At 41.4% G+C, this 21,664-nt stretch overlaps 1 protein-coding gene across 1 annotated transcript; it reads right to left on the bottom strand.

Annotated features, from left to right (window-relative positions):
• Positions 1-1,744: 1,744 nt before the first annotated feature.
• Positions 1,745-12,013, bottom strand: alpi.1 (alkaline phosphatase, intestinal, tandem duplicate 1; the record flags this gene model as incomplete). The annotated part of the gene is made up of 11 exons (XM_083911299.1): positions 11,872-12,013; positions 11,042-11,167; positions 9,020-9,135; positions 7,884-8,058; positions 5,888-6,060; positions 5,486-5,620; positions 5,321-5,396; positions 4,089-4,223; positions 3,611-3,802; positions 3,177-3,293; positions 1,745-2,019 (listed from the first exon to the last, which is right to left on the bottom strand). The coding sequence occupies exons 1-11, from the start codon at positions 11,963-11,965 to the stop codon at positions 1,745-1,747; spliced, it is 1,614 nt and encodes a 537-aa protein (XP_083767425.1). The 5' UTR covers positions 11,966-12,013.
• Positions 12,014-21,664: the final 9,651 nt, after the last annotated feature.

The raw sequence follows: 21,664 nt of genomic DNA, 5'->3' as shown, positions 1-21,664 counted from the left end.
TACTTGCCCTTTTTCATGCTTACATTAGACCTAATTGTGCCAAGCCTATTTCTTAAATATATGCTAAATATATATTTCTATAGAAATCATCAAACCATTTTCCAAAACATTTCCTAAATACCAGTTGCTTTGAAAAATAATCTTGAAAGCTTGAAAGCTCTTCTTGGTGACTTCTTTGGTACCATTACTTTTGAGGATAGTATCCCCTCAGTTGAATCTCAGTCGTTCGCCATAGTGATCTGCCAAAAACTGCAATAACATGAACGTGACACTCGGTAACCAAACATTTGTACTTGTAGTTTTGAGGAATCCCATATATTTGAATGCCAGTTTGGATTAATATAAATATTGTGGATTCTATACAGTAGCCTGACTATTTAAACATTTTGGGTTTGTGCAAGAAGTCTTGTGTGGCAATAGCGATGATTCTGACCAGTCAGTGGTCTGCAGTGCTTTAACCCTACCTTTTAGCATAGGCTCACCTTGACCAAGGTGGTACAAAAATAAGTTCCAGTTTTCTTATGGAAAACCAAAAAAGTGGAAGTCAATTTGAGCATGCAGTGGAAAAGCGGTATAAAGGTCCCATAAAGAGTTAACATAATTGCTGTCCAATGAATTGGGACTCCCGAAGAAAAAAGGAACTTTTGTATCCTCATTTACGTAACAACTGCAAAAACACAGTATAAAAATACATTGACAAAATATTTGTTTACAAAATACATTCATGTACAATTCAAATAGATAACATATCAAGTAAGCTGACAGAAAACAGATTGCCATTTGGAACCAATGAGGTCAAGATACAAACTTGATTAAAAAAAGAAACTTAGAAACTACATATTTATATTTCACTCCTTAAAGAGGTACAGCATCGTTAATAGTTCTTGTAAGGCCCGTCGGTGTGGCAACTTGGCATGACACAATGGCTCGTAGTTCAGGTTTCTGTTAGCGTCATGAAGTCCTTATTCCATCCGGAAAGTGACGGTTATGTACATCAACAGCTGTGTGTAAATGTCCACGAGCTGAGCACTGAGCCCTCAGTCTGCTTGTTTGTTTCAAGTTTTTCTGGGTGAAGCCTCAGATGAATGTATACATAATATATTACAACAAATGTTTTATAGCTCTGAGCAAGCAGAGTGCTAACAGAGTTTGCATTTAGGAAAATGGCTAAAAATCTAACTAACTAATGAAATAACTAGTAAGTGCAAGTTAGTAGTCATGATGCAAGTGCATGTTTGAAAACATCCTTATGGAGTGTTTCTTAAAGAGCTGCTTGCATGTGAACTCATGATTGTCTAGCCTGCAATGCCTGCCTGTTCAATGAGAGCTACTATATGCATGTTTTAAGCCTGCATTTTGGATGCAGTCAAGGTTACAAGCTCATGTGAATGTACAGTAGACTGTGTGATCAGGATGTATGTGAGTATATTCCTACACACACACACACACACAAACACACAGACATGAGCACACACACACACACACATACACACACTAATGTTTATCCCTGCATTCTGACTTACCCGCCTGTGTGCATACAGTACAGTGAGTGTGTGTGTGTGTATGTATGCACTCTATGAATGTTTAGTGCTTTAAGTGTATGTCTGCATAAGTGTGTGTGTGTGTGTGTGTGTGTGTGTGTGTGTGTGTGTGTGTGTGTGTGTGTGTGTGTGTGTGTGTGTGTGTGTGTGTGTGTGTGTGTGTGTGTGTGTGTGTGTGTGTGTGTGTGTGTGTGTTTGGGGGGTCATCTGAGTAACCAGAAGAGGCAAAGAAGGCCGATTAGGAAGCTTGAATTTGTGTTCACACACCCACTCAAGGTGTGGCTGTGGGGGTGAGGGGGGCAGTCTGTGTAGGGCTCTAAGCAGGCAGCATAGGCCATGACGTGTGCAACGTAGTTTTGCTCTTTCACCCCATGGAACAGGTGAGCCATCGGGCCTTTAGCATAGATGGCCACATCCTCCCCGCCGTGCGTCTCAGCATCCAATGGGACAGCAGTCTGCTGCATGTACTCCTCATCATCTATGAGACAAACGAGTTCAGAATGTAACCACACACAGGCAACTCTTTGCTTGGATCATCAACTGTTAATACCAAACAGATGCTTTTACAGGCAATGTCAACCATAAACTAACCAAGATGTCAGTCTAGATTAACTTCATTCTTCACTGTGACTGTCACCCGCAACCCCAGTAGACTAATGACTAAGACATCATAATATCACTGTTTGCTAACAGCACATTTAATTTGTCTGTCAATTAAAATACCACCCACTCCAGAGAGGACCAAGATTACATTCATCTCATAGATGTTGTTGTGAGTGTGGCACATAAAATGGTTTTGCAATTCTTCTGTAATTTACCTAATTATATTTAATTACAACCTTTTCCAAACCCAGAAGGTAATTTAAGTACTTTTGATGACATTATGGCATTCACTGCCTGACCTTTCCACTGACGGATGCCATATTTTTTTCTTCCCCAAAACAAACATACAAAACTGGAAAACAAGTAGGATACTATAGTGTTGCTGAAGTTATGACGCAAAATGAGTGTGGTGTTTGGTGCACTCCAGATAAAGCATTATTTTTTCAGTATTGTGGATTGAATGATGCAAAAAAATCTGTTGAAACCTTTATTATATTTTGCTAATCATACCTCTACTTATTTTCAGAAATGTTGCAATAGTGTTTTGGCCTCATAGTCTTAACCAGAATATAGAGGCTTACTTTTACAATGCTTCATATTTCTTCACATGGATAGATAACGTTTATAAATGTATTGCTTGTAATTGCATGTTTGCTTAAGGTTCTAGATGTGTTGAGTGTGCACTTTTGAGACATAACTACTGACGCCAGTCCATCAAAAGGACATAAATTAAGGTTTAAAAAGGTAATTCATCCCTAAATAGAGGTATTTCCACCTCATGCAATGGTTAAAGCGAATGGTGCAGAACAAGAGGGGGAGGAACTGGAACATTGCTCTTCAGTGTTCCACAAAGAAATACAAATATCTTAGAACAGAAGACAGCACAGTGAATTCCTTGAACATCATATTACATCTTTGCTTTCCATAGAAAAGCACAGGCATGAGTCAGCTATAACCACATCAGTTTACACTGTTTGTACACACATCAGCACAGACGAGTGCCACATCTGAAAGACATAAGTTTGTACTTACAGTAATCCACCATTGTGATGTTCCCTCTGGTTCCATTTATATGGACATAACCGGGGCCGTTGGCGTACAGGATGCTGGTGAAAGGCATTTTGTCATCGGCTTTCTTTGGTGCCAGACCTGAATGACAAAAAATCAGAGTGAGTGATAATACATCGGTCACAGTTTCTTTTCATAGAAAGGTAAACAAGCACAGACCGGCACAGACTCATAAAAAATACACATTTTAAGTTTTCAACTTGCAAGTTGAAAGCTTAAAAGGATCTTAAATATTATGTTATCACCTGCATAAATAAATGTAGAAATCATTCTAGGCTAGTGCTACTATTTTCCGATCCAAATCCAGATCGACTTATTCTACTTTTTCTCCTCTTGTACTCTTATTACTAATTTTCATGCCAATTTTAAGAGGACTCTATTTGTGCTTTTAACCATACCAAAGATGGGATTCCCTCGAGGTGTGTTACCACCAAAGGTAAAGACGTGGGAGTGGTCAGCAGTGACCACAGTGAGAGTATCGGATTCCCTGGTTAGCTCAGCTGCACGTTCAATGGCTCGGTCGAACATCACAGCTTCTGTCAGTGCCAGTTTCGCAATGCCGTCATGGTGGCCATGATCAATTCTCCCTCCTAAACAAACAAGCACAAAACAAATTAATTACACTTGACATAAAATATCGGAGTTGTACACCTCGCTGCATCTGAGTTGGACAACCTGAGTTGTACATCACCGCCTTTCTTCCAGAATAAGCGTTGAGTGCTGGTTGGTAATTTCCACTAAAAAAAAGAATGAATTCCCTGTTTTTCATTAACATCCATATAAGCCTGTTCTTTGATTCACCATGAGAATACATCGTAATTCTCATAATGACAACCTTGATGAGATTGTATATTAGACTGCTGATATAGTACTCATCTTCCACAAACAGGAAGTACCCCTTGGGATTCTTGCTGAGGATTTGTATGGCCTTCTCTGTCATTTCCACAATGGAGGGGTCACGTGTGCTGTTCCGGAAAACTTCAAAACGCATGTCCTTTGGCTCAAACAGACCTGTAAACAAAGAAAAGATGTAAGAATTAAAAAAAAAAAAAACACACCAAAGAAAAACAAAGTACTTTGGCACTGTATGGTGGTGATGCTGCATTCTTAAAGAGCTTAATGATTGTGAGAGAAATCATGGATGAAGACTTGCTCCCATTCTAAGTTCAAATCTAAGCTGTTTCTAAAATCATGAATCAATCACGAATTACTGCATTTCTATTTTTGAAAAGCTGATATCACTAGTTTTGCTTAGACATTGAAAATGTTCAGATAAGCCATTCCATTGATCAAATGCATGAGCCAATCATTAATAATTAAAGATTAAATCTTAACTGTTGCTGTAGAAGGAAGCATGTAGGAGCACTTTTATATGTAATAAAGATTACAGATAGTGCACATCAATTTGCAACACATACATGAAAGCAATATAACTCTGCAAGATGTTAATAATTCTGGTGCATCTGTATTCAACACCACACAGCAAGGAACAAGCCCTTTTGTATTTATCGATGTAGTCAGGGGAGAATATATACCGGCAAACTTAATTTATAGTGTGTCGTGATGACTACTTTTGCATGGCTGTGAAGGTAGGGTCGTTTTTCTTGGGCATTTTTGGCCAAAAGTTTTTTATCTCCTACGTAGGAGTTAATCTTCTGCTTAGGAGAAAGTAAATCCTAAATACGAGTTAAACTTTGAGGCTTGTTTTGAGGGTGAGAAAGCCATGCTGAATGAAACGCCTGATACGCCATGTTACAAAGTGAAAGTTCAGCAAAATTAACCATATTTTTAATATCAAAAGCAGACTGCTGTTGTTTTCAGGTTTTTTTTTGACCAGTACTGAATGTCTGCGTGCGTAAAATTACGCACTGAGCTGGGAACTGGCTGTCAGTTAACTACCTACGTAACAAGTTGATTTTCCTGGAATCCTCTTGTTTCTGAGTCATTGAGAGGGTTTCGTTACTTAGATAAGAAGTTTATCTGTCAACACCTGGGTAGCATTGTGTGTGTGTGTGTGTGTGTATGTGTGTGTGTGTGTGTGTGTGTGTGTGTGTTATGTATTACGTTTAGGGTATTTTCTGTGCCTGTGTTAATATATCTTTACCCACCCATGAGCCGGTCAGTAGCTTTAACATTTATCTCATCAAATTCCTTCCTGTGCCAAACATAGTGTGACTTCTTGTTCTGAAAAACAAACCAGAGGTAAATTGGATCTGTGACATCATATCTTAAAATATATGGAAATATCCAAAAGCAATGTCAGACAGTCCTACTGGTTTAGCCTTCATCCACACGTCAATGAGGTTCCTCTTGTCCTTGCGATCTCCCTTGCGAGAGTTGGAGGTAGGGTACTCGGGGTCTGGGGTGCCTTTTGGTGTCATATACATCCTCCCTCCCCCCAGAATCACCTTAAAAGGACACCAGACAGGATCTCATATTTTGCAGCATAAGATGGTCATTATATAGAATAATACTACCCTAACAATAGAGCGCTGGTAATACAGAATTTCTAATGTCCTAATTTACCAGGTTCTGGACTTATTTCACCTTACTTCTCATGTGCAAATACTTATTTGATTATACTGCTAGAATTCAAACCAGTAATCAGTAATGTCATCCTGATGATCAAGATGGAAAATTAAAATGTGGATTGTCATGGAATTGTTTTTACATACATCAATATCAACATTGGTGACCAGTTGGGTTGCAATGTCGATGCAGCCTTGCCGGCGGGCACTGGAAGGAAGATCTGCGTCACTGTACCAACTGCGGCTGACGGAGTGGGCATAAGCAGCAGCAGGGGAGGCATGCTGGACACGGGTGGTTGTCACAACACCAACTGATTTACCTAGATGAAGAAGAGACCCACCCAAATCATAGGTACAACTGTTAAAGGGAGAGTTTGGATTTTCCGAAGTGAGGGTGTATGTAGTACCGATCCATAGTCAGTGTATTTCCTACAGTAGATGGTGGTTGGCATATCCCAGTTTGGAGAAGCAGGCAGGAGGACAGGCATGGAAGCCAAGCAATGTACAGCTGTGGCCATCAGCCCAACTCATGACGGCCCACCTAACCTGTGTGCTATATTTAGAATATTTCCACAGCTTTACCTTGCCATCAAACAACCCTGTCTAAGTTAAGGCAGGGGGAACCAAAGGCGTTATCTATTTTCTGGTCAAAGCCGCCACACTCATTGATAAAAACAATAATTGCAACTTGCAGAACATGAAAGTTGCTGGTTTATCGCTACCTTTATGAGTTTGTTTATAATCCAGCAACTCCCTTGTTCTGTAAGGTAAAATTACGTTTATTTGTCAATAGAGTCTGGTGGCTTTGAAGAGAGTGATATAACTGCCACAGTTTCACCTGTGTTCATGTAAACAGGGCTATCTGACAGCAAAGGTAAAGTGATGAAAATATTAAATATATAACGTTAAATAAAGTTTACACTTAAACTGATGTTGATTTCTTTAAGCTGGCCTTTTTTTAGTGGCTAAAATGCGTTTAGCTTCTGCCCCCCACCAACCCACACTGACTTTGAAGACTATGGAACAACGGGACCTCAATTATGTACATTGGTTTACCTATTCCAAATGTTCTTAGAAATAGAGTTACTCTGTAGGAAGAAATAATGACCCTGGCTCAGCTCCTAAAGGGTGTAGCCACAATCCTGCAGTCTTTCCTGGCTAAGTAATGAAGCCCAGTGGAAGAGGTAAGAGAAGTTCCAGTTAACTATATAACGTATTGCTCTCCAGGATAGCTTGCTCACTGCGATTACTGCTCTTTAAATACATTACATTTTGTAGTGTTGCTGAGATTGTAGTATGTTGTGAAACTGCCAGAATTTAGTTTTTTTTTGGCTCCAACTTTTAAGGTTAACTTTAACAACTGCCTCCTCAAAGAACTGCTTCCTAGAAACTTTGTATAATTACAACCTTATGGCATTTTGTCTTTAAAGCAAATCTTACCTCTCTGACATGTTGCACAGCACTTAAAAATTTAAACATGAACAACTCCGCCTCCCTCCAAAGTCCCACCATCTTCCCCCTGCCTAATATATTAGAATTGAATATTGATGAGTTTTAACACCGGATGGATCTCTTTTACATTTTAGTGTGCCATACATTTATTAGGAGCATTTTAAGATTACAAAAGAAAAGTGTAAAAATGCCAGAATGGTAAGAATTGCTGTAAGGGAAATAATACAGAACCTTTTACATACAATTACATTGATATCCAGGTATTATGACTTCTGTATCTATGGTACTATACCATGCCGTGTACTGATATAGTGGCACAAAGATGCATAAGAGCATAGCAAACATAATGCTAAGCATGGCATAGCATAACACACATGAATCCTAAACATGCCTTGACACGGACAGTTGCACACAAATGATATACCATGTATATATGATTTACATGATAAATAGTGAATACAGGCCAATGCAAAAAGATCTCTTAAAGACATATTCTGAACATTGAACTATAGCTGGTGATGCTCAAGTAGCAAGGAATATGCTTATCAGATGATTGTTTTATTCCTCATGTTTTATTTATTGGCAGATATGGTCATTGCATACTTTGAGATAAGAATGTAATTCAAATGAGCCGACCTTGACAGTACACAGCACACCGACTACACGTTGCCAAGCCAGTTTATTTCTTTACCTTGTGCTTTAGCGCGCCGTAGTACTGAGTAGACCTCGTTACCAAAGGTGGTGTTACACTCGTAGGCCACTGCATTAGCGCTGAGTCCCACTGTCTTAGCGTTGGCCTTCACCCCACAATGGTAGGCTGTAGCCGTACTAGCACTGTCAGCTACCTGCTTATCCACACTGTAGGTCTGTCGAGTAGAAGCACAAACACCATTACATTAAAAAAATAATATTAGTCTCTATTTCTATACGCTAGAACACAGAGACGACAAAAACACAGAATACTCATTCACTCTTCAAGCTGAAGCAAAAGCTAAAGTCGCTATCTCTCAATGCAAAATACATTTTTTCCAAATTTGCTGAAATTGTCACTATATCCTGCGGTTAAGAGGAGAAGTTACAGCGCCATATTGGGTATCTAATAGGTTATTTTAGGCCAATCGTGAGAGTGAGCAGCAGCTCGATGCAGAGGTCGGCTACATGACTTTTTCAGAAACTGTCTGTTTCATACAGTAGTGCTGTCAGGATATTGTGAAAGTTTTGGCAAACATGAAAAATACATATTTTCTTAGAAAGTTACCTACTTTAGCTTTAAGTTACAAACATTGAGGGATTATACTTGGCTATGAAACTAAATCTAACTTTTATCTGTTTTACTGTTTCTACCATTGTCTGCATTTTCAGTTAAAGTGTTGGTTTTTTCACACAAAGATTTGAGTGCTTAAGTTGAAGCAGGATGTTACGAGGCAAGATGCAATTACTGTCCCTTTTCCCCTTAAACTTACAAATTAGCTAATATAAATTAAATGTTTTTGAGGAAATGACTGTTAAGTGCTATTTGAGATGTAAACATGTAATTAAGACAGGGATATTTACAGGTATTTACTGGTGAATGATGAATATGTATATTCATATCAAAATGATAAAATAACACCTTCCAATGCAGAAACTAATATTTATGTAAAATTAAACAATTTAGGCCTTTTTTTAATTTTGCATGTGGTAAAAGAAAAATGTACTCATCCGAAAAGTACACTCTCTCATGGCTCTTTTAAATTACAAAAAAAAATGTTATTGTAATCGACACCTTGATCACTTGTTGAATAATAATGACTGATGTGCTACAGGTCAACAGTGTGGTGCTTTCACCTTTGACAGGGCCACATATGGGAAAGTATCCATGGCCAGCATTGTCTCTTCCCCTGATCCGCCCTCCATCTGACCTCGCAGGATTCGAGCTGCCGACACCGTGGACACACCCATCCCTGAGACAATGAATTACAGGTGAAGTCACCGATATGGACATATTAAAGAAACAACGCTTGGGGAATCTTCATTCTGACTGTGTTAATACTATCTGAAGTTTTGGCTTTTCTGATCCAAGATATTGTCCTCTGTCCAGATTGTGAACATTTCAAAAATCCAGACCAAAATAATTATAATGTGTAGGATGTGTTTGCTTAAAATATTTCAGACTGTAACTGTTAGCCTGAAGTAGAAAAAAATAAACTAGTACTTATGTAAACAAAAGTAAAAGCATGTCAAGGCCATTAACATCAAATAAATCCAAAAATGGACAAAGCATTTGAGGCAGTGGTTTTTTAGGAGAACCACATTTTCAAACCAAATCAACACTGACTCTTCTAGGCAAGTATTCCGACCATTATTGGAACATAATATATATATAAATATACTTAAAGATGCTGCTTTGTCAATATCTTATGCATATATTGCATAAAAAATACAGTATATATATTTTTTTTTCTTTTTTTAATGATTAAGGGACCTGTTTTATCTCTTCCTGTGGTCCACTATTGGATTTCACCCCTGACTTTGCCTACCATACTTTACGAATCCCATGTCACAGTGATGCACTTAACTCTCCCTTTAACATCATACTCATATAACTGGAAACATGCTCTGGGCATTACTTGAGAGATCAGCCTCGACCACCCAGAAATGTGACTAGGTCTGATTTAAAGCACATATTCTAGTAGTTAACAGGAAAAACACTCTTAAATCTCTGCACCTTTAAACAGCTCCCCTTTCAAAAAGAAGGATTGCATGCCTCACCAGTTGTAAAGATACCACACCAGTGACAATTAATGTGAAAAATGGTCCAATCAAATCCGATCCAGATGGAAAGTTTTCCCAACTGGCAATAGTCATCGCTTCAGTCGATGGTACATTCACTGAATGCCAGACGGTGAGTGGATCTTCAGTGTGACAGCAACGCCCTGCCTCCTCAAAGATACCCTGTGAAGTTGTTGCCCACTAGTAATGCTATGCGCAGGTCCCCATTTTGTTTGAATCATGCATGCATGAGGACATACATGCACAAGCACACAGGTGGCATAAGTCACATCCTGCAGTTTGTTTCATGCTATTCAGCTGATGAACAACTGAAGCAATGTGCCTACAATGGCAGTGACGAAGAAGAAAACATGGATGTAAAAAATACACAATATAAACTATCTAAATGAAAAACAACAACAACTTTGCAAATGTTTTGTGAGGCCAAAAATGCAAAAGTACACCGCAAAGTTCAACATGTCATCCTACTTTAAACAACAAAATACGTGCAGTTTGCAAAAGTTAGTGCCTTGCAACATGAGCAATATTTCCCATTAAACTTTGTCCTTTGATCGATTGAGAAAATAAACATGTCTTTTAGTGCAGCTTTAACTACTTGGCTATGGTTAGAGAAAAATCACTTTCATGGTTAAAGGGAACCAGCGTTGGCTTATAGGAGATGACATTTGAACTGTTCCTCTCTAAGAAATTAATGGCTTTCCGTACAGTCATTACTCACACGACAACTCCAGGAGTTTTCTTGTCATTTGCACGTAAATGTAATTCATTTTAAAGCATTTCAACAAATGAAAAGCTGTCCAAAGTTTTATTATGACCACTTGCCCATAAGCTCTCACAAATCTAGACACGCCTGAGCTACCACTTCCTCAGTCACAGTTCGCTGTCCAAGCCACTTTCCCTCAATCCATTCTGACCACAGCAAACACTTCCTGAACTGAACACACTTGAGCATTGTCTTGCATTGAATATGAAGCTTGTCATTGAGGCTGAAAGTGGCAACCTTATTAAACTTCAACCACAAGCGAGTCTGTCTTGAATGTTTGCTGGAATCGATTCAATAATGATAACGTGACCTACCGTCGCCGAGGAACAGGATCATGTTCTTAGCCTGGTGCTCCCGAGGGCGGAGTTTCAGCGCAGCATCCAGTGTTGCCCTGGCCTGAGCATCCCAATAGGCTGGTTCTCTCTCAAGTTCATACAGCGCTGCTCCGTGGTAACACACACATAAATGGAGAATAAGATAGGGAGGGGATGGATATGAGGCGATTTCAGTGATGTTGAAGGTAGAGGATTGGATATGTGTGTGATATTGACCGCTTAAAACGTGTGAGTGTATGGTGTTTATGTGCATGGAATAGTAACTCTCCAGTACAGAGACGCGTCGGGTGAATTCAAGTCTGTCTTAGGGTGCATGCTCTCGCTGCTTTTTTCTGACACTTTGAATGAAATTTAGCCTTGGGTTAGAAAAGAGAGGAGGTTTCTCTCGGCGTCAAAATAAAAAAAATAAAATAAAATAACTAGAAACAGCCAAGAAGACACATTGATTTCTGTCCCTTCATGCCCACTGAGAGTCAAGTACAGTGAAGGGGATCTAACAGGAACGTTAAAAAAAAAACAGGTAAACAAACAGCCCATTCCGCGTTTTAAATAAACAGGTAGATACAGGCAAAACTACACTTACACAAGCTTTTGTGCATCTATATTTACACAGACTGTCCATTAGACCTACACCGCCGAGTTTGTGCTCATGAACCAACACAGTTCTCAGGCACAGTCTGTCCTCACACACTCACCCTTTTCCAGGTTGAGGTTACCTGCTTGACTCCCTCTCCATGTCCATTTGTCTGCCCACAGTGCTACTAATATCCCAACCGCAGGCAGCAATAATAAGTCTGTCATCCCCTCACCTTGGCTCTCCATAGCGGCCCTGCCCACTGCCAACAGAATGGGGCCCAGAAGGATGAGTAGGACACTGGGGGCCCTACTGTGTGGCGTCTGCATCTCTAATCCGAGCAACCTGGAGGTTGGAGAGGTTGACACAGCCTGCTTTCAGAGCAACTCACCGAGACCAAAAGAGGCACAGGCAGAGAGGGTGTGTGGCTGCTAAGACCTCCGGCCCTGCCTTTTTAAAGCCCTGCTGGGTGTGTAGTAAAGAAGTGCCCAAGCCAGCTCATAGGCTTAGAGCTACACAAGAGGGAAGAGAAAATGTGAGAGAAGAGGAAGAGCCAGGGGAGAGAGATAGAAAGAAAGAAAGAGAGGGGGGGGGGGGGGGGGGGGGCTGGGACCACACAAGACTCATGTAGCATCACAGCCCCTCTCACTTTGATTCCTGAAAATGCATCGCCTCCATTTTATTGTTTTAAAAGGTTGCTCTAATGTAGTTCTCCGTCTTTTCCCTGGCTGTCCCATTCTGAAGTATATAGAAATTTGAATGGTCCTTTGATGTGGTAAATGTATAATGGGTCTTTTTTATGCAGCAGCCTCTAACAGAGAGAGAGAAAAATGGTTACCCAATTTGTGTTGGCATCCATCACGATACAAATCATAGCTGCGCCTTTTTTCCATTTCTTCTCCCCCATCCTCTGGAAAAATTGTCCAAGGGTAGAAAGTGAACGAGGTCCAAGCTATTCTTGAAAATACCATGATTGAGTCTTAATGTACACTGCCTTTCATGTCAGGAAGATGATCATACCCCCATCCCCATACACACACACACACACACACACACACACACACACACACACATACACACACACACACACACACACACAATCTGAATTTTTTACATTTAAAATACCCCAATATTTTCCCTCTCTTACCAAGTCTTCTTGGCTGTTTTTTTTTCCGTGGGAAATAAAGCAGGGTTAGCATTTTTCTTCTGTGAGGTAGTGGAGACCGCCTGCAGAATGAAAATGTCTCTTCTATGCAAACAAAACGGTTAATGTGTGAAATGAAGTGAGTTGGGCCAACTTTGTTCCACATAAGAATCAAATCCAGAGGAACGGGTCTTGCCTTGTGAACCCACAAGGCTGAATCTTGTTACAATTCAGAGCTTTGGAAGACCTCTGCTTTCAGCCAACCGCTCAGCCGTTGCCAACAGGGGTATGCAGTTAGTCACATGTGCCTAATCAGGACTGCAATAAAATCATAGCAGCAATCTGGGTAAAGAGGCCTCACATGATGCTGCCCACACCACATGAACTGGAAATACCAGCGGCAATGTGCGAGAGCAGGAAAATCTTGTGGAGGCATGTCTGCCTGTCCAATTGTTAAGCGTTTGTCCCTGAGAGAAAGTCTATCTTATGTTGGGAAAGTTGTTTCCTGCAAGACAAGTGTAAACACCATGTGGCTGTTTTAGGTCTCAGCTTGGATCAACCATCCACCAACAGGTGCTTAGTAGCTTTTGTTGGCTGATTATATGGGAAGCTTGAATGCTTGTGGGGAGGCAGTGAACTCCTGGGAATTTGGTAGACTAGTGTAAAAAATCAGGCATAATAACAGTTTAAGAAATTGAATCCTAATAGAAATTAATAGCTACATTAATTTCAGTAATATAATCAATTTATGACATGCAACATTCACTATGAAATTATAGCCATACTTTTGAACTTATATTCATAGGTTATAGGCTACATCCAATTACAAGCACTCCTTTACATTTGGAGGCTAACACCTACCGACCTCCAAGGTGTAGATATCTTTCCTGTTGACAGCAAAAACATATCATGTTTTTAATCCCAAAAGCAAAATAGTCATGGCTAGTCGTAACAGATCCATTAAAATAAATTGCATGCTGCAGGCTTGGGCGATATCTACTGGTATAAATACAGTCCTGGCTTCTGATGGAGTGAAAGTGTAGCCTATATGGGATATTAATAGTATAGCAGATGGTGACTTGTGTACATTATTGAGATCATGATGCAGAAGAAACTGGGGGACTGATTTCAAACTGATTTCCTGTTCTACTCGACCAAAAAAGGGCACCTTCTCACGAATCTCACAAATATATAGGATCCAGCCTGGTAAAGAATAACCATAACCTATAATGAGGACTAATACTAACTGTTGCTATAACAGTATTTTATTTGTTTCAAATCTAAGATATCTATCGCTTCATATACTGTAGCTGTCTCTTTCGAAAGGTGAATATTTCACTGTGGTAGGTAACTGTGCCTGCGCTCCATCTTTCTATATCTTTTTTGCTGTTGTGTGCTCTGTCGAAAGTTTGCTTTTCTGAGATGATTCAAATTCAACTGTTGAATTCAAATTCAACTAAATGAAAAGCCCATATGAGAAAAAAAGTTTAAAGTAACAAATGGTGACCAACAGACCAACTCTAATCCTGTTTATGAGATGAGTTGGTGCAAAGAGTCGGTGCACTTAAAAGAACCGGTCTTCTCAGCACAAATGAAACACATAACACTAAAACCATGAGTTTATTATAAAATAAAATAACATACACCCCCTACCAATAGGGTTTAGGACATTGACCATGTAAACGCAACCTCCTTGGTGTTGTGCAGCTATCTGTCTGTCTATCTAATAAAAAAGCATAATAATAATAAGAAGAAAAGTCTGTTAGCAGCGTAAGAAGAACTGCTGTGAGATGGACTGCTTCTTTCATTGAGTTGGTTTGGTGGTATTAATTTACATTTACAATCTACGTGTGCAGATCACATACACATACTCTAATCCTGTTTATGAGATGAGTTGGTGCAAAGAGTCGGTGCACTTAAAAGAACCGGTCTTCTCAGCACAAATGAAACACATAACACTAAAACCATGAGTTTATTATAAAATAAAATAACATACACCCCCTACCAATAGGGTTTAGGACATTGACCATGTAAACGCAACCTCCTTGGTGTTGTGCAGCTATCTGTCTGTCTATCTAATAAAAAAGCATAATAATAATAAGAAGAAAAGTCCTCACAAAATGGAAGAACATCCAAGTGCCTTGGGATTCCTGAGTTTCTATGAAAACGTTTATTTCAGGGGTTGCCTTGTATGGTTGATATGTATACACAATTTTCCACACTGGTTTACAGTTACATGCCTCTTTACGCGCACACACACACACACACACACACACACACACACACACACACACACACACACACACTCCAGCATCTGGATCCGGAGTCAGACTCCTCTAAAAGTAAATTACAAATGTTGTACTCCCCTCTGCTCTGCTTCCTCTCCATCTGCCAGGCTCCTTTGACCTATAGATTCTGTAAATTACAGTACTTAGCCAGATTTTTGCATCTAGATTACAACTCATGGAGGGAGCTGTTTACAGTAGGTTCAGGTTGTCAAAGCGAGCATATACATGTGGCTAGTGCCAGACCACACAGCCATGATTTCAAAGAAAAATCTAAATCCTTTTTTACTGGCTTTTAAAAGGTGGCTTTTAAAATGAATATTTGACATAAAGATATGAGAAAGAGAAAGAGAGAGAGAGAGTGGACCAAGAATATTGATGGCAAAAGTTCTAGATGCTTGAGATGGTACCTTATTGAAGGGTGTGAGTCAGACATCAAGAAAAAAAAAAGACTGAGGAGACAGACAGACTGCAAGGTCTTTAAGAGAATAAAAACAGAGACAGCAATGGTGGAACAATTAAACTGAGTCTGCAATTATGTCTGTGATCTATTTTGGCGTCATAACAAATATGACCCTGCTCAAACACACACTGGTAGAGTGACATCCACAAAACAGATGAAGAATATATCTAGATCGATTTAAAGCAGTACTATAAATGATGTAACCCTTTTTTATGCGAAGCGCTGGTGACTGAGATCCCATCTCAGAACAGTTGGACGGCCGGTCATAAAATGTTTTACTATTGACATGCAACTCAAATGGGGGACAATTACAAGTGAAGTGCAGAGAGACCCACGACCTGACTCAACGACTCACAACAGATATACGTCAAGAAATTGCTACCTCAACATCAAACAGTCTAACGGCTTTGAGAAATGGCTCCTCTTAATTTTTAATTGGACTCATAAAGGAAATATGGAGTTTATCCTAATTAAGCTACAGTGTGTGTTTCTGTGTCCATGTCTGCATGTGTGTGCTCATGTCTGTGTGTGTGTGCTCATGTCTGTGTGTTTGTGTGTGTGTGTGTGTGTGTGTGTGTGTGTGTGTGTGTGTGTGTGTGTGTGTGTGTGTGTGTGTGTGTGTGTGTGTGTGTGTGTGTGTGTGTGTGTGTGTGTGTGTGTGTGTGTGTGAGTGTGAGTGTGTGTGTTTGTGTTAACTAAGCTTATAGTTCCAGTTTTACTGAGAGCATTGAAGAAGATAAGATGTGGTCACTGAAGAGCCCAGGGTGACCACATTAAATACTTGCTAATGGTTGTTTATCAGCTAACCTTCGCCTTTTTCCTCGCTATCTCAGCAACATCACAAATATAAAATTCTGACTCACCTGCTCGGTCACATCCAGTGAGGAGAAGTAAACTTATCAACAGTATCATCTAGCCTCTGAGCCTTAAAAGCCTCTTCAGCTATCAGAAACGGTTCTCTCCACTTTGCTTTTCTTGCTCCTCTTCCCTCTCTCCTGTTGTCTTGGGTGACCAAATGACTGGGGATTACATTTTACTTCTTATACCTCCTTTTGCAACAATGATGGGTGAAGTTTCTCAAGGTATCCAAGTAACAAATGACTGATGGGGAAAAAATGGTCCTTCCACTACTACCATTTTGTAGCCTTGCCTTGCTTATATTGTTTGAGGCAGAGACAGTGGAGGAAGGGGAAACACACTTATTTAGACACACACACACGCGCGCGCACATGCACACACACACACACACACACACACACACTTACAGTATCTGCACCACCAGCAGCACTCACCTTTTTACCATTTTGCGTCATCAAATCCGAGAGCGGGCCCATTTTCCTCCCTCTGCTGCCTGTCATCCACAAGGCATCAAATCAAAGTATTTTTTCTCTCTCCGTCCTCTGTGGACACATGTCTGTCAGCAGCTCACACAGGTTAGCTTTGTAGTTTGCTGCAGGAAATGTCTGAATTGGTTTGAGTGGAGTCAAAGTGGTACAAAAGGGTTTAAGGAATGTAGGGAAGTAAATGTCTACTGTAGATGCTGTACATTACAAAGACAGGCACGTGAAAATAAACTTGATAAAACGGATGGAAAAAGATGGTAGTTTCAATCGACACACACAACCGTGGTGTACCTGCCTCACATTCCTCGCCTCCCACTCAACTAAGCACTCTGCTTACCCTAGATCTCCCCCACATCAAAGAGCCCTCATTACAGAAGCCATCAAACATGCACAGAGAGAAAGAGAGAGAGAGAGAGAGAGAGAGAGAGAGAGAGAGAGAGAGAGAGAGAGAGAGAGAGAGACAAAGAGCCTAGAGAGATAGTGAAAGAGCCTAGACAGGGAGAGAGAGAGAGACTAGAGGGGGGAACTGAGTTGGGGGGATAGAGTGGGTGAGGGGAGAGCAACCATGCCCCGTACCACTGCACACAGATGTATCATTCAATACAAATCGATTCCAGCTGCCGTTTGCCTCACCTGGCAAGACCTTGGACAAAACCAGGGAGAAACACAAGTAAAATAGCCCAGCAGTTGTCAAAGAATAACGTGTTAAAAGATTTCCCAAAGCAGCTTTTATTTTGAGTCAAAGTGAATGAAGGTGAGAAGATGAATGTTGATTTTAAAAAAGTATTGGGAGTCCATTTTCTGTGTTGGAACAACAAAAAATCAGAGTTTTGCTCTTCTTCCTCAAAGCTTTTGTTTTCCCTTCTAAAAGGAGGCCAGCAAGATTTCCCTCTTCCTTCATGGCCACCCAGGCATGATGCTCATGCTTATGGGAGGAACATTGTGTTAGGTGGTGAGGCTGGGAGACTCCATGACTGGCGCTTGAGGTCGAGCTTAGGTTTATTTTCCTAGGCAGGCGTCTGTCCAAAAACATCCTCCACAGCGTCCTAAGTGTCCGCCAGGTGCTGACCAGACAGAGCCTGTTAGCAGCGTAAGAAGAACTGCTGTGAGATGGACTGCTTCTTTCATTGAGTTGGTTTGGTGGTATTAATTTACATTTACAATCTACGTGTGCAGATCACATACTCATGCATGGATTACCAATAAGGCATGGGGTTTACATTTCTTGAGTACCACTCTGGACCACCCAGGGGACTGCATGCACTGTAGATGTGTTATTCTTGGTTTTAAGTAAACTATGACCTTCATCAGTGACCTGTATGCAATGCACCAACAGTCACATTTATTCTTTGTCTCTGGCACAGTCCCCACTTGTATTTTCACCATAAATGAGCAAGCTACCAAATTGCAACATAAATGTTAAGTGAAAAAGTCTCAACATTCACTGTTCCAGAATAAATGCTACTCAGGGTGCTTTCACAGTGGTGAAATTTAGGTGTTATAGTTGCATTTCCCATTTGTTTGATCCACACCAGTGTTTGAGCAGTAACTAGCTTTCACACCCCAAACTCCAATACTAACTATTGGACAAAACACTCCAGGGTTTGGTTAAGGAACCAAACGGCTCAGCATCCTGAGGGTGCTTTCACACCTGATCAAAACAGCTGACAAAACAGCTAAGATGTGAAAGCACACTGAAGCCTTTTTTGTTGGATAGTCCAGTTGGTTTGGGGTAGTGGTAGACCAAACAACTGAACTCTGGTCCGTCTGAAATGTGGGTCTCATTTCCTAGCCTGCAATTTAAATGAATTCAACCTCGTACATAATTTGCAACTTTCCAATCCATAACTTTTTATGACCACCTTGCTTGTCGTCTGGGTAACAGGGACAGCGCATCATAATCTCTCTCTCTCTCTCTCTCTCTCTCTCTCTCTCTCTCTCTCTCTCTCTCTCTCTCTCTCTCTCTCAGAGCCTGCCTTCTCCTTCAGTACCACTCACTCATCTCATTTAAAGGATTAAATGCTCAATAACTGGCTGTCTCAGATCAATATGGTCCAGCTGCTGAAGGAAGTGTCAGCAAGTCTCTCTAAGATATTCTGTCCAAATAGATGAGAGACTGTTTTAGTCAATGTTTTAACTTAACAAAGTGAAGCGTGGACGCTAACTGAACCAAATGAAAAATGTTGCAACTTCACCCACGGATCACACAAAGACTTCTAAGAGAGCAGAGAAACGTCAGGGGAGTCTGGAAAAGCCTAAAAACTATCTCAGGGCAGAGGACACCAGGCTCCCAGGCTGAGGGGGATCAGACGTGGGTGAACAACATGAACCTGTTTTTCAACAGGTTTGATCAGACACACACCCCTCCCCAGGCCCAGCCATCTCTGCTGCCCCCCACCATCCCTCCTGTTTATTGCCCCGTTAACACCTTTACCTCTCTCTCCACGGCTCTCATGCCACAGACTCCCCCCACCGCCCCCCATGACATTCAGCCTCCCCCCATACACAACACTCACTGTCCCGTTATCACCTCTACCTCCCTCTCCACGACTCTCATGCCACAGACTCCCCCCAACGCCCCCCCCCCCCTGACCCCCCATACACGACACTCAGCCCCCCTGCTCCACTTTGTCCCTCTCGTCTCTCCAGGTGAGGAATGAGCTGAGGAAGATGAAGGTGAAGAAGGCTACGGGTCCAGATGGGATCAGCTCCAGGCTCCTCAAGTCCTGTGCAGACCAGCTGTGCAGGATTGTAGAGCACATATTTAACATGAGCCTGAAGCTGGGAAAAGTGCCACTGCTGTGGAAAACCTCATGCGTGGTACCTGTACCAAAGATCCCTCACCCAAAAGACTTCAACAGCTACAGACCAGTTGCTCTCACTTCACACCTGATGAAGACCCTGGAGCGTCTGGTCCTCATCCATCTCCGCCAGCTGGTGGGCCCTTTTTTGGACCCTCTCCAGTTCGCCTACCAACCCGGCATCGGAGTGGATGACGCCATCATCTTCCTCCTGGACAGATCACTGTCTCACCTGGAGAAGGCTGGAAACACTGTGAGGATCATGTTGTTTGATTTCTCCAGTGCCTTTAACACCATCCAGCCTGCACTTCTGGGGGACAAGCTGGAGCTGGCAGGGGTGAACCAGCACCTCACATCCTGGATCCTGGATTACCTTACTAACCGGCCACAGTATGTGAGGACTCGGGACTACGTGTCCGACACAATTATCTTCAGTACAGGGGCCCCACAGGGAACAGTCCTGGCTCCTTTCCTGTTCACCCTGTACACCGCAGATTTCTACCACCAATCCCCTCACTGCCATCTTCAAAAGTTCTCTGACGACTCTGCTATCGTCGGCCTGATCAGGGACGGTGACGATGGAGCCTACAGAGAACTTATTCAGGACTTTGTGGACTGGAACCACCTCCAGCTCAACGCCGGGAAGACCAAAGAGCTGGTGGTGGATTTCCGCAGGCACAAACAACCCTGCACACAGGTGAACATCCGTGGAACGGACATTGAGATGGTGACATCTTACAAGTACCTGGGAGTTCACCTGAACAATAAACTGGACTGGTCTGACCACACTGCAGCAACATATGAGAAAGCTCAGAGCAGAGTGTACCTTCTGAGGAAGCTCAGGTCCTTTGGAGTGCAAGGGGCACTCCTGACCTCCTTCTATGACTCTGTGGTGGCATCTGCCATTTTCTATGGAGTTGTCTGCTGGAGCAGCAGCATGTCGGCAGCAGACAGGAGGAGACTTGATAAACTTATCAAGAAGGCCGGCTCCATCCTGGGACGCCCTGCGGACTCAGTGCAGGTGGTGGGAGAGAGCAGGATGCTGGACAAGCTGTCATCCCTGCTGGTACAGGAGTCCCACCCCCTGCAGGTCACTCTAACAGCACTGGGCAGCTCCTTCAGCAACAGACTGATACACCCTACGAAGGAGAGGTAGGAGAGGTACTGCAGGTCCTTCCTTCCTGCTGCTGTCAGACTTTACAATCAGCACTGCTCCCATTAGACTATTGACCTCATCCTGTACCCTGTACCCTGTACCCTGCACTGTGCAATATGCCTGTACCAAGGTCATTTCGGCTTTTTGCACTATTTGGACTTATTTAATCATATTTATTCACTCCATATCACATTATTACAAAACAAACAAAACAAGAACAACTACACTATATCATGTCCATATGTATATATGTCTATTTTCCATTTCTTCCTTTTTTAAATTTAACTTTATTGTTTATTTTTGCTATTTTTTATCTTATTTTGTCATACTCTGTTGCTGCTGTAACAAAAGAATTTCCCCGTCTGCGGGACATTAAAGGTTTTCTGATTCTGATTCTGATTCTGCAATAACTATGGTAATCAATAAACTTTTCATCCAACACCATCATCAGGACAAATTTAGTCAAATATATTGGTTTATACCTGCAAAATGAATGACATTCCCACCATTCTTAGCTGTAGTTCATATTTAGTGCTTATTATCAAATGTTAATATGCTAAACTAAGAAGTTTTATTATTTAGCTTGAAGCACCTCTGTGCGTACGTATAGCCTTACAGAGCCACTAGCATTTCTGTAGACTCTTATGCCATGTTCCCACTGTATGGTATGGTATGGCTCTGCTCTGCTCCATTTGACTTGAATCACTTTTTTTGCCAAAGTATTTCTCTTTTTGTTTCTAACTGCAGATAGAATCTCACTCAGTGTAGGTGGAATTCTAAACTGATCGCCCCCCACTGTGTGAAACTGCTGTGACATAATCTTCAACAAAACACTC

The sequence above is a fragment of the Echiichthys vipera genome (assembly GCF_963691815.1).
Source record: "Echiichthys vipera genome assembly, chromosome: 3".
Classification (NCBI taxonomy): Eukaryota; Metazoa; Chordata; class Actinopteri; order Perciformes; family Trachinidae; genus Echiichthys; species Echiichthys vipera.
Note: the sequence above shows the minus strand (reverse complement) of the source record. Positions and strands in the feature narration are given on the sequence as shown.